At 41.2% G+C, this 13,865-nt stretch overlaps 1 protein-coding gene across 2 annotated transcripts in view; it reads left to right on the plus strand.

The window, feature by feature from the left end:
- Nucleotides 1-3,533, plus strand: part of LOC137281254 (probable N-acetylgalactosaminyltransferase 8) — a 28,473-nt gene extending 24,940 nt beyond the window's left edge. For both annotated transcript variants that reach the window (XM_067812398.1, XM_067812399.1), the window contains exon 3: nucleotides 1,779-3,533. In XM_067812398.1, the coding sequence (XP_067668499.1) occupies nucleotides 1,782-3,515 (1,734 nt within the window). In that variant the 5' untranslated portion in view covers nucleotides 1,779-1,781 and the 3' untranslated portion in view covers nucleotides 3,516-3,533. The remainder of the gene's footprint in view (nucleotides 1-1,778) is intronic.
- Nucleotides 3,534-13,865: the final 10,332 nt, after the last annotated feature.

The following is a 13,865-nucleotide window of genomic DNA, read 5'->3' on the forward strand; positions in this document are numbered from 1 at the left end:
TCTATAGTTAGCGGACCGCGTGACCCTTCATCCGCGCGTATTTACACGATAAACTAGTTATGCAATGCTACCTCTGTACCACCACATGGCGCTTCTGTTCTGTGCTATATTGATTACTCGTGTAGGTTCCCAATTTATGAACCCTTAAAAGTTATATTGATCTTACTTGGCGGATATTCTCTTTATTTTTGCAATAAATAATATTTGCTCGCGTATCAAATTAAATATTTTCTAAAGTATTGTTTCTTCTGTATATTGTTTGGGTATGTAGATGGGCAGGGCTCATAACAGTTTCATTAATCAATCGGAAACTTCTTATTTTGTCAATAAATACATATATGTACATAACTGCCATCAACGGTTAATCCATAAAAATGACATGAATACAGGTTATGTGTTCTTTTATTCAAGTTTCTAAACCGTCTGTCCCGTTTCCTTTTCAAGAGCAAAATTCACTTTTAATTCTCCCCAAAACAAGGAATGTTCATTTTACAGGAACATTGTGGCAATTATTATTCACATTATAATCCGGCCAGTGATTAGGTGAGTGAGTGAGTCAGTCAGTCAGTCAGTCAGTCAGTCAGTGAGTCAGTCAGTCAGTCAGTCAGTCAGTCAGTCAGTCAGTCAGTCAGTCAGTCAGTGTAGCATTACGCCTCTTTCAGGAATATTCCAGTAATATCATGACGGATGACACTAGAAATGGGCTTCGCACATTGTAGCCTTGTGGGGAATGGAACCAGGTCTTTGGCGTCTCCAGCGAACGTTTTAACCACTAGGCTACCCCACGCCCTTATAACCATGAGCCTTAGAGAGGGACATATAGCTTTCATTCCTTAGGGACAGATAATATGCATGTCTCATTGCCGAGAATGTTATTCTGTACACACTAAACTACGTTACTGACAAACGCGTTCATAACTTGATATGGTGAACTGTTTAGGGGTTTCCTCCCAGCTATATGTACCTTTTAGTCGAAGAACGTAAGGGAACTGTGGTTATTACGAACCAAAATTAGTAATCCTTCTGATCTCGTTAGAACTCTAGCTTATGGTATTACTGCACAAAGTGAGTGAATGAGTGAGTTTAGTTTTACGCCGCACTCAGCAATATTGCAGCTATGTGGTGGTGGCCTGTAAATAATCAAGTCTGGACCAGACAATCCAGTGATCAACAACATGAGCATTGATCTGCGCAATTGGGAACTGATGACGTGTCAACCAAGTCAGCGAGCCTGACCAGCCCATGCCTTTAGTCTCTTACGACAAGCATAGTCGCGTTCTATGGCAAACATGGGTTGCAGAAGGCCTATTCGACCCCAGACCTTCACGGGTCTCATTGACACTATGGGAAAATGAGGAGAACGAGTATTAAACGTCTTACCCTTGAGACATTTTACTGACTTTAGCTCACATGGCCAATATCAACAACGCCAAAATGGATGTCATTGACATATCGTATTTTCTCATCAATGTAGAAATATGACGTCATCAGACATCAGCTGATCAATCAGGAATGAGGGTTGCTTGAAAGGACATATGGAAATGACGGAATGCGTCTATTTATATGAATGTGTGTGCGTGCGTGCGTGCGTGTGTGATCTGTACTATACATTTTCGGAATTTATCTTGAAGAACTCCGACGCCATTAGACTTATCGTGAAGCAACTACGTCAAAATATATTATACACCCTAAATAACAAGCTTTTTAAGCTCTACATATTTGGCTATGTTGTTCTATTTACTGTATTGATTTAATTCAGTTAGCTTCTTGTGTTTCAGATAATGGGGAAGTCAAGCTGTTGGAGGTTCCCGTTCTTGAAGCGCACGTGCCGAGCCTGCAAGCGCCACCTACTGGCCTGGTTGATAGGAATCGTCCTGTTGTACTCCATCTTCTTTGTGTCGCAGTATGTTGTGCTGAACCAAAACGTAGTCAAGACGCTACGTTCATATGACATCACATCCCGGGATTCTGACATCATACTAAAAGCTTACGCCCGTCCGCACGAACAGCCTACGTGGGGAAACATTTCAGGATTAAGAGACGAAATCAAACCGTTATTGAAACAATATATACATTCACTAAAGAAACGAAGTGCCCCTGAAATGCTCAATGTTCCATGGAACGCACCGGATATTGACTTCCAGAGTGATGCTTGTGGAAACATGAAGCCAATAAACACAAGTTCCAAAGTGACAATCATCATCACCTTGCATGGTGTCAGGATTGATAAAGGACTGACTTCGTTATTTCACCTTCTAAAACTGACAAACATTAGTCTTGTGGAAGATGTGATAATAATTGGCGATATGGGTCTTCCAACTCTCTACCGTGACGTGTATGAAATCTTTTCGGACTATCTTCCTACATTCCGACTTTTCATATCACCCAAGAGGACCACTGTTACTCAAGCCAGGAAATATGCTGCCAAGTTTGCCCATGGGGAGGTTCTTGTCTTCCTTGACGGACTGGTCGTGGTAACAAAACATTGGCTTGAGCAAATTATGACGGCCATCTTGAAAAATCCAAACAGCATTGTCCAGCCGTTGATTATCACGAACCATACTATGTTAGATAAAAACGGTCGGCCCAAATATATTCATAAGAGAGAAATCCAATTAGATCTGACCCCGAAGGAGGTTAGAGTTCCCGTTTCAATCGCGGAAAATTCTTTGATTAAGGAATCATTAATCTCAAGCACTGCGTTTGCATTGAGAAAGGAGCTTTATGAAAATCTGAGAGAGTTTGATGAATATTCCGGACTGACTGATCTGGAAACCATGGTGCTGTCGCTAAAGTCGTGGATGTGCGCAGAAGGCGTCGTCACGGCGCAGTGTGCCACTGTGATACTGCAGTCACCCACCAACACTGACCGGAGTTTAACAGCACCGTCTTCTGCGACCAGCAAGACAACATTGTTGAAACGATACCGCCATCTTTTGTTCGTTGCTTCCGTGTGGCTTCCTCCTTATGATGAAGTTTACAAATGTCTCCTTCCCAAGGCAAAACAGGTCCGATTGTCTTACATCGAGAAGAGAAATATCCGGATGTACAAACTGTTTTATAATCGCCTCAAGTGTAGAAAGTTCCCTGAATTTATCAACCTTGTGCAACCAAAGTTTATCAAACCTGAACGCAATACTACCAATCATGGTGCTTTGAGTGTTGAAGGTCATGACCTTTACATTACAAGGTTACGAAACGGATCGTTGACCTTTGTCCCTGAACTTGCTCCAAACTCGGAACCATTCACATTGGTCAATTCCAAGTTAATCGTTAATGGACAGTGCGTTACTTTTCAGCCAAACAATAAAATACTTTTACGGACCTGCGAGAAGAAAAATTTGAACCAGCTTTGGTTGTACAAAGATGGGCAGATAAGACTGATGAGAAATATGCATTTGTGTATGGTAAGGGACAAGGACGCCACTATACCCTCTGTGTATCCCTGCAGAAGCAAACACGTTGTAACCAAATTTACATTTACTTTCAATTTTGCTGTAAATTGTATCAAATAATTAAATCATACATTCATATGGATTTTCTTTCGTATAAAAAAGAAATTATTAATTGTTAATTATGTATGCATTTGTTTTATACTTAAAATGAAAGCAAATCAGGAATATTTGACGAGTTGTGGACTATTCCACTGCTCTTTCAGTCAGACTGAGTAAGTGACTGGCGGTGGGTAAGCTCATGGTTCCACGTTCGTTCGTCACTCGGGTTCGAATCCCCATGGATACAATGTGTGGAGCCTATTTATGGCATCCACCGCATGATACTGCTGGAGTATTGCTGAAAACGGGGTAAAACGTAACTCACTCACTCACTCACCTTACCGCTGCAGGTGGGTAATACACTTCAGGCGTTACTCCTTCGATGTCACTCAGCATGGCGCACACAAACCATAATGGTGAGTGTTAGGGCTCTGGCAAACCGTAAGGGTTCAACTCACCTTAGCGAGTGGCCCACACTAGTCCCAGTGAGTGACTGAGGTATGTTTTACGCCGTACTCAACAATATTACCACTATGTGGCGACTGTCTGTAATTAATAGAGTCTGGACCAGGGATTAACAGCATGAGCATTGATCTACGCAATTGGGATACGATGGCATGTGACCAGCTAACGGGATCGGGTGGTCAGACAATCTGATTGGTTGATACATGTCATGGTATCCCAAATGCGTAGAATCGATTATTTACATATCACGAATTTCCGTCCTATTTGCTTCAAAAGAATCTTCAGGGTTGATTAATGTTACAGAATATTCTCTCCATGAATAAGCATAAGGTAGAAAAGCGTAGGAGGCAAATCCGATTGATGTCATCATTTTTCAAATTTCTAAAAACATGTACTACTATTCACTGCACAATTTCACATCCTTTGCACTAGCAATATAGTACTTGTAGTATTAACAGTAGTAGAAGTAGAAGTAGTAACAGTAGTAGTAGTAGTTGTTGTTGTTGTACGCAAGGAAGAAACTTTTCAAAACAACCTTTCCATGCAAAGTTCAACAGAATGGTGTATAAAAATTCCAGTTGCAGATATTATTGAAAATGGAACTCCTAATATCACAGCTAATGCAGAAACTCCTTGAAAGTGTATTTAGATACCAATGAAGAAACCAACAGACTTCGGTGTCGAGGAAGATATACGCATGAATTTGAATAACAATACAATCATAATTTCCTCTTAGATTGAACCAGCAGAGTCGTAGAGGAACAAGCACAGGCAATAATACACATGCAATAATCACGGATTAAGAACCGCACATATTGCACATTCAGCTGTCTAATATATCTCCCAGCTACACAGTCTATGTAAGACACGAACACAGGTTTCCTGTACATGGTGTAATTAAACCACAAGGACGAGCGGTTATTGATTTAGTGGGTGGCCACCCATGTCTCAAAGTTCTTGGTTTGATTTATGTGTTTACAAATCGTGGCAAAAAATGCTGAATAATTTAATTAAATGTAGATTGCTGAATGACAACAAATACGGTGGAGTAAATCCACGTTCTACTATTGTGGGAAAGAATGCTCCTCTGTCACCGTGCCTTCTCGGGAAGGACGTTGTCGTTCACTCCGTGGAGTTCACGTATATACAGTAGTAGAGATGAATGTGTGCTACTTGTCTATCGGCCTAATTCCTCTACATGTGTGTCGGCCTGTAGCATCGTGAGTGAGTGAGTGAGTTTAGTTTTACGTCGCACTTAGCAATATTCCAGCTATATGGCGACGGTCTGTAAATAATCGAGTCTGGACCAGACAATCCAGTGATCAACAACATGAGCATCGATCTGTGCAACTGGGAACCGATGACATCTGTCAACCAAGTCAGCTAATCTGACCACCCGATCCCGTTAGTCGCCTCTTACGACAAGCCTAGTCACCTTTTATGGCAAGCATGGGTTGCTGAAGGCCTATTCTACCCCGGGACCTTCATATGCTGAAGCATACGACAGTAATAGAAAGACTGTGGTATTACACCAAAGACAGTAATAGAAAGACTGTGGTATTACACCAAAGACAGTAATAGTAAGACTGTGGCATTACCCAAAAGACAATAATATTAAGACTGTGGCATTAAGTCAAAGACAGTAATAGTAAGACTGTGGCATTACACCAAAGACAGTAATAGAAAGACTGTGGCATTACACCAAAGACAGTAATAGAAAGACTGTGGCATTATGTCAAGGACAGTAATAGAAAGACTGTGGCATTATGTCAAGGACAGTAATAGTAAGACTGTGGCATTATGTCAAGGACAGTAATAGTAAGACTGTGGCATTATGTCAAAGACAGTAATAGTAAGACTGTGGCATTATGTCAAGGACAGTAATAGAAAGACTGTGGTATTACACCAAAGACAGTAATAGTAAGACTGTGGCATTACACCAAAGACAGTAATAGAAAGACTGTGGCATTACACCAAAGACAGTAATAGTAAGACTGTGGTATTACACCAAAGACAGTAATAGAAAGACTGTGGCATTACACCAAAGACAGTAATAGAAAGACTGTGACATTATGTCAAGGACAGTAATAGTAAGACTGTGGCATTACACCAAAGACAGTAATAGTAAGACTGTGGCATTACACCAAAGACAGTCATAGTAAGACTGTGGCATTATGTCAAAGACATTAATAGAAAGACTGTGGTATTACACCAAAGACAGTAATAGTAAGACTGTGGCATTACACCAAAGACAGTAATAGAAAGACTGTGGCATTACACCAAAGACAGTAATAGTAAGACTGTGGTATTACACCAAAGACAGTAATAGAAAGACTGTGGCATTACACCAAAGACAGTAATAGAAAGACTGTGACATTATGTCAAGGACAGTAATAGTAAGACTGTGGCATTACACCAAAGACAGTAATAGTAAGACTGTGGCATTACACCAAAGACAGTCATAGTAAGACTGTGGCATTACACCAAAGACATTAATAGAAAGACTGTGGTATTACACCAAAGACAGTAATAGTAAGACTGTGGCATTACACCAAAGACAGTAATAGAAAGACTGTGGCATTATGTCAAGGACAGTAATAGAAAGACTGTGGCATTATGTCAAGGACAGTAATAGTAAGACTGTGGCATTACACCAAAGACAGTAATAGTAAGACTGTGGCATTATGTCAAGGACAGTAATAGAAAGACTGTGGCATTATATCAAGGACAGTAATAGAAAGACTGTGGCATTAAGTCAAGGACAGTAATAGTAAGACTGTGGCATTACACCAAAGACAATAATATTAAGACTGTGGCATTAAGTCAAAGACAGTAATAGTAAGACTGTGGTATTACACCAAAGACAGTAATAGTAAGACTGTGGCATTACACCAAAGACAGTAATAGAAAGACTGTGGCATTATGTCAAGGACAGTAATAGAAAGACTGTGGCATTATGTCAAGGACAGTAATAGTAAGACTGTGGCATTATGTCAAGGACAGTAATAGTAAGACTGTGGCATTACACCAAAGACAGTAATAGTAAGACTGTGGCATTACACCAAAGACAGTAATAGTAAGACTGTGGCATTATGTCAAGGACAGTAATAGTAAGACTGTGGCATTATGTCAAGGACAGTAATAGTAAGACTGTGGCATTATGTCAAGGACAGTAATAGTAAGACTGTGGCATTACACCAAAGACAGTAATAGTAAGACTGTGGCATTACCCAAAAGACAATAATATTAAGACTGTGGCATTAAGTCAAGGACAGTAATAGTCGAAGAATATGTTTGTTAGGAAGGCAGTTCTAATTCTGAAGCACTGTGGCAAACACGATTCTAGTAGTACGTTAGCATTATCAGAAAATGATATACAGAAGACAAAAGCAGTAGGACGGTGGCAATGCATCAATGAGAACAACAGTACGACAGTGGTATTACGTCAATGAGAACAACAGTAAGACAGAGGTATTACGTCAATGACAAAAACCGTGGGACAATAGCATTACGTCAATGACACCAACAGCGGGACAGAGGCATTACGTCAATGAGAACAACAGACCAACAGTAGTATTACGTCAAAGGCCTACGTCATTAGGTCATATTGTCGGCGACAATAAGAAGGTAGCATCATGTCAGTGACAACAACACCACCTTAGTACTATGGGAGTATCCACAGGAGGACTGTGGCAAGATGTCAAGTACAATGGCAGCAGTAAATGGGTGAGTAAAGTTGGGTATTACTTTTTTTCCAGCAATATCACGGCGGGGGACACAAGAAAAAGGCGTGACACACTGTACCCATATGGAGTATCGAACCCGGACCTTCGGCCTGACGAAAGAACCACTTGGCTACCCGTCAAGACAATAGCACGACTGTAGCACTATGTCAGAGACAATAATAACGACGTTCACTATGTCAAAACAACAAAAGAGCTGTAGCATTATGTAAATGAAAATAATTCTGCACTCAAACACAATAATGTGACTGTAAGACAATGTCAGAGGTTAGTACAGGGTCATTAGCAGGAATGTAGAGTTATGTCAGGAACATTACATGAGCTGTAAATCTCAGATACACTAGTAAAACTGAAACCCACGTCGGTGCAACATATGTACCACGTTTGCAGTATCCTGTATTGAAGAACTAGACGGGGATATTGATGTCGACTCGTCATACCTAAAATGTCAGGCGTTGGACGTTTACACCTGTCATAGCAGTGCCTTGTTTGAGTCAACAGTCACGTCATATTGAATTATCTTATTCTTATATATATTTGACTTTTTTCAAATAATATACGCTTCGCTTAGACTGGCGGCGAGTATTAAGATAATACGCGCATTTATCATAAGCATGTTTAAATTCAAAACTTACGGAACTCTGTTTTAGCAGACCCAATTTGTTGACCCACAGAGGTATGGGTGGTCCCACCGCGTTTGGCGCACGGCACTGAGTGGAGCCAGTCAGCGTCTGCATGAACGTGGCCGTCTGCATGAACATCTGCACCTGCATCATTACGGGTTTTCCACCACAGCTGAAATGCAGCTGAAATGCTGTTCCTAGCCGCGGCATGCAAACGCAGACACTAAAGTGAGGGAGTGAGTGAGTATGGTGTTACGCCGCTTTAAGCAAATTTCTAGCAATATCACGGCGGGGGACATTACAAACGGGCTTCACACATGGTACCCATGAGGGGAATCGAAGCCGGGTCTTCGGCGTGACCAGCGAACGCTTAAACCATCGGGCTACCCCCATCGCCCTAAGTCGCTTAGAACATATATGGCGTGAGCAAAGTACACTAAGGTCATGTGAACCTATGCAACTCCAGCAGCGAGTGGGTACCCGGTAGACGGTATTGTGGTTGTTAAACAGCTCCAGTTGTATACTCCCCATGGAGTCGAAAGGGCACACTCAGTCCACGCTGATTCACAGACCGGCTGAAAATGGGTTCTGTTTCCTGGGCATTCGTTACTTTTTTCAAATAGACAAATGACAAGCAAGAATCTCCGCTGATGGAAATGATATGTCCAGTACCTGAGTCACGTGAGGTCCTGTAAACATGAACAACGTATATCGGTAGCATGACCCCACGACAAGCTTCCTGACAGGCTTGATAGAGGAGAGATACTGCCAGTGGATGACCTACAGTGGACACCTCGTCCAGTGGACACCTCGTCCAGCCTGTCTGACGACAATCCTACTAGCAATCTATGCTAGTATATTAAACAACTGTGTCAGACTACACAGACTCCCAACATTCCAAATTCAAAGTTAAACCTCTCAGCGTCTGTTTGAGCGTCTGAGTACCCGAGAGAGTGTCTGAGAGAGTGTTTGAGTGTTTATTCTGCTCTATATGTTTCTAAGAAGAAGCAGGTTCTCACTGACGGGCTCCAACATCGAATGGGAATATACTTGCACAGCTGGGAAGTTCGATTAAAATCGATCGAATACCATGATATAGATCTGGAAGGTATGTCTTCAAGTGTTCATCTATCTAGATGTTGACAACCATTCTTTCACAGACACACAATCACAGTCCAAATACAGTCCAACTCAGAAATGAACCACGAACCGTGTGGTATACTCCGACCCGAAAACGTGACTCAGAGATTGCTCAAAGTTTTGATCAACGAGACGTACTCCTCTTGGCATGGAATTATTTCTTGAGTAATATGATTGCAATGGTCATTTACTGGTGAAACAAATGGCGAAAGGCATTCGACTGGTTTATAATTACTGAACTAGAGAAAAAGGTTCTGTGTTGTAAAATACTACTGAATAGTCATCAAGCGGTGTACTAATAAGACCAGTGTTTCACGGGTAGCGCAGTACTATTTGAAACCAAATGTTATACTATTACACCATTCTCTTCTGCTAAATGTAAAGTCATTACAACAGTGTTTCCTGAAAGTAATACCGTTCCAAGCATGTTTCACTGACGTATTACAATAAGGCAGCTAAGTTTAATACTTTTGCAACATTATTGTCACCAAGTACTGTGCTATTGCAACAGTATTTTAAGTAAATTCAGGTAGTTTAGTAGGTTAAACTATAGCAAAAAGTGTTTTCCTTGAACTGAGCAACATTAGAGTAGTGTGATAGCTTTGCTCCGATTTTTTTCCTAGTACCGTCAGTACAAATGCAACAGTGTTTCACTTGGGTAACAATATGGCAATAATGTTTCAATTGGGTAACAATATTGCGACAGTGTTTTACTTGTATGTAACTATTGCAACAGCGTTTACTAGAGCAATGCAATAACAACAGTGTTTTACTTGTGTAAAACTAATGCAGTGGTGTTTCACTTGTACGTTACTATTGCAACAGTGTTTACTAGAGCAATGCAATAACAACAGTGTTTTACTTGTGTAAAACTAATGCAGTGGTGTTTCACTTGTACGTTACTATTGCAACAGTGTTTACTAGAGCAATGCAATAACAACAGTGTTTTACTTGTGTAAAACTAATGCAGTGGTGTTTCACTTGTACGTTACTATTGCAACAGTGTTTACTAGAGCAATGCAATAACAACAGTGTTTTACTTGTGTAAAACTAATGCAGTGGTGTTTCACTTGTACGTTACTATTGCAATAGTGTTTACTAGAGCAATGCAATAACAACAGTGTTTTACTTGTGTAAAACTAATGCAGTGGTGTTTTACTTGTATGTTACTATTGCAACAGTGTTTACTAGAGCAATGCAATAACAACAGTGTTTTACTTGTGTAAAACTAATGCAGTGGTGTTTCACTTGTACGTTACTATTGCAACAGTGTTTACTAGAGCAATGCAATAACAACAGTGTTTTACTTGTGTAAAACTAATGCAGTGGTTTTTCACTTGTATGTTTCTATTGCAACAGTGTTTACTAGAGCAATGCAATAACGACAGTGTTTTACTTGCGTAAAACTAATGCAGTGGTGTTTCACTTGTATGTTACTATTGCAACAGCGTTTACTAGAGTAATACTTTAACAACAGTGTTTTCACCAGCACATACTGTTAGACGCACAACAGTGAATGACGTGTATAATTCTGTTACAGTACTTGATCACTGCTGTGGCATCAGGCGTCCATCTATAGCAGTGAAGAAACAATTACTATGCGCTAAAGTGAAACTGATCATGGAACCGGTTATTGAGATACGTGTTCCTTAGCCAACACTCTCTGTCCTCAGACAGCCTGGGATTTCTATTAATAACAAGTCGACAATACTGCTGCCACAGGTCGTAATTGGACGATGATATTGCAAGACAGGTCCGAGATGAACCATATGCACACATACATACAGACACATACAGATATATATATTCACACACATATACTGCACGTACATACATATGCATATATACATACACGCGAACACTCACACATATGTACACACGTTTACCATGTGTTTACCAAAGCAACGTGTTCTTTAAAATGATTCATACAATAGTTAAACGATGCCACATCGCTTGGACATAAATGCATGCATGCATCCGTGTTTAACTACCATGCCTTCTGGGTACTGCATGGAAATCCTATCTGGGAGGAACTTGAGTTATGTGTCTGCCAGGCAAGCCTCTCTGGTCTGATGTGTTCGCCAAAACTATTGCCGGTTTTAGGAAATATCTCCGAACGTTTCAGGAAATATCCAAGACATGTATCATTGACAGTTCACATCAGGAAGTGTATTTGTGTGAAGCATTATGCCTGATGTCGGTATCTCTCACCAGTCATGACATGGCTTACATCACTCACTCACTCACTCAATCAATCAATCAATCAATCAATCAATCACTCAAAGGACACTCACCCGGCCACCCACTCACTCAACCCACCCACCCTCTCACTTGCTCACTGACTCACTCACTCACCATAATAAGTGCATCGTCATACCGATTAATCGTTTCTAAATGGTCACCCATCCGTATTTTACGTGCGCTTCCTATTCATGGCCCAAGCAGCTTAGGTGTGAAGGGAGACAACTCCTGACTGTGCACCAAAGTAACAGCGGAAGGGATGGGAGCGTAACATAGTCAAACACTGAGCTATTCATCAACAAGTCCCTACTTTCGGTATTTCTGTAGTCAGTTAAGTGATCTGTCCACATGAATACTTTGATGATATCCCTGCCTAAGTAAAACAAATGTACCATTACTCTATATTCCACAAGAGGGCCATTCAACAAATAATATTATTCATGGGATACAACCGGGATAGAATAGGCCTTCACCAACCCATGCTTGCCATAAAAGGCGGCTGTGTTTGTCGTAAGAGGCGACTAACGGGATCGGATGGTCAGGCTCGCTGACTTTGTTGACACATGTCATCGGTTCCCAATTGCGCAGATCGATCCTCATGTTGTTGATCACTGGATTGTCTAGATCAGACTCGATTATTTACATATACTGCTAGACACATATTAGATGATCCTGCGCACTAAACACATTTGTGACAAGAGAGGCGGTACAACGAATTGGGCGAGTACACTCGGCTGCTACAAGTAGCTTGACGATTATGCACGTGCAATACATGCTAACCGTGACATGAAATCAACACCGCTACTGATTAACACCTGTCTCGCTACTGTGTAACACCTGTCTTAATACTGTTTAACAGATTACAGTTGTAGTACAAAATGTCCAAGTTAGGAAAACATGGGCAAATAGTTCATTCAATGGAGACAGCATACAATGTTATCATGTATATCGACAAAAAATGTGCAACCAAAGCAGATTCTCTTTTACAAAGTAGCCTTGCTACTGGACTCTCAACGGCAAGTTTAAAGCACATTAAGGCAGAAGGTGGCAGGAGTGCGAGTGGACCTACATTTATCAGTCCCACCAAGTTGTGCAAACCCAAAACTTGCAGTTACAAACTTGATGATTTCGACCGGTGTGTAGTCCGTCAATTTGTACAAAGTTTATATGGCGTAAAAAACAACTACCCACTCTGGATACGATGTATGATATCGCAATTCGTTGGGATTGTACCTGTTCCCAAATCGAGTGTGCTATAACAATTCATGCGTGAAACACACGGGGAAAATGAACTTCTCGATATTTATCAGACAGCCTGTCTCCCTCTTGTTTCAAGTGGATCGTTCTGTGGGGCGTTCCAAGTATGCAAATTGGGGTTATTTCTCAGGTCGTGGATTATCTTATATGTGTTTACCAGTACCTGGAATATTGCTGAGTGCGGCGTAAAAGTAAACTCACTCACTCACTCAGTTCATGTGATACAATGGAAGCACATAATGAGGTAATCTGCACTTCACTTGTTGGACCGTGTGCAGAAGGGAAATCAAATCGGAGATGGATTTATAGAAAGGACGGTTTTTCTGCTCCAGCTTTTCGTTTTGATTGATTTGAGTTAGAGCCTATGTGGTAGCCTAGTGGTTAAAGCGTCCGCCTGTTACACCAAAGACCTGGTTCGATTCCCAACATGGGTGCAAGGTGTGAGGCCCATTTCTGGTGTCCCCCGCCATGATGTTGCTGGAATATTTCTATAAAGCCAAACTCACACAAAATTCCTGTTTGCCTCTATGAGCTTTGTCCATACCAGCCGTTGTCACTGAAATTATGCAATCAGCGTTACTTAAGGCTTCCATCACCTCAAGCTGAGCCGCTGTGAGTCATGAGGGTTTATCGACAAAAGGTTCGAGCCTCAATCTACTAGTTCGTCCCATTTCCTGAGCTAACAAACCAGTGCTCAAATTACTTGCTTTGTGGACATACCTCTAAAACACGATTTCACTGTTGCGCGATTCTGTCTGTGTGATCCTAAGAAATCATGCAATCAACCCTAGTAACTAAGGCGCTATAACAGCTCCCTTTCACGAACTCATTCACTCTAGATCCGTAAGATGTGTGCAGAGAGGCGGGATCCCCACTTGCACTCTACCCGCCATGGTTGACTG

This window comes from Haliotis asinina, chromosome 4 (assembly GCF_037392515.1).
Source record: "Haliotis asinina isolate JCU_RB_2024 chromosome 4, JCU_Hal_asi_v2, whole genome shotgun sequence".
Classification (NCBI taxonomy): Eukaryota; Metazoa; Mollusca; class Gastropoda; order Lepetellida; family Haliotidae; genus Haliotis; species Haliotis asinina.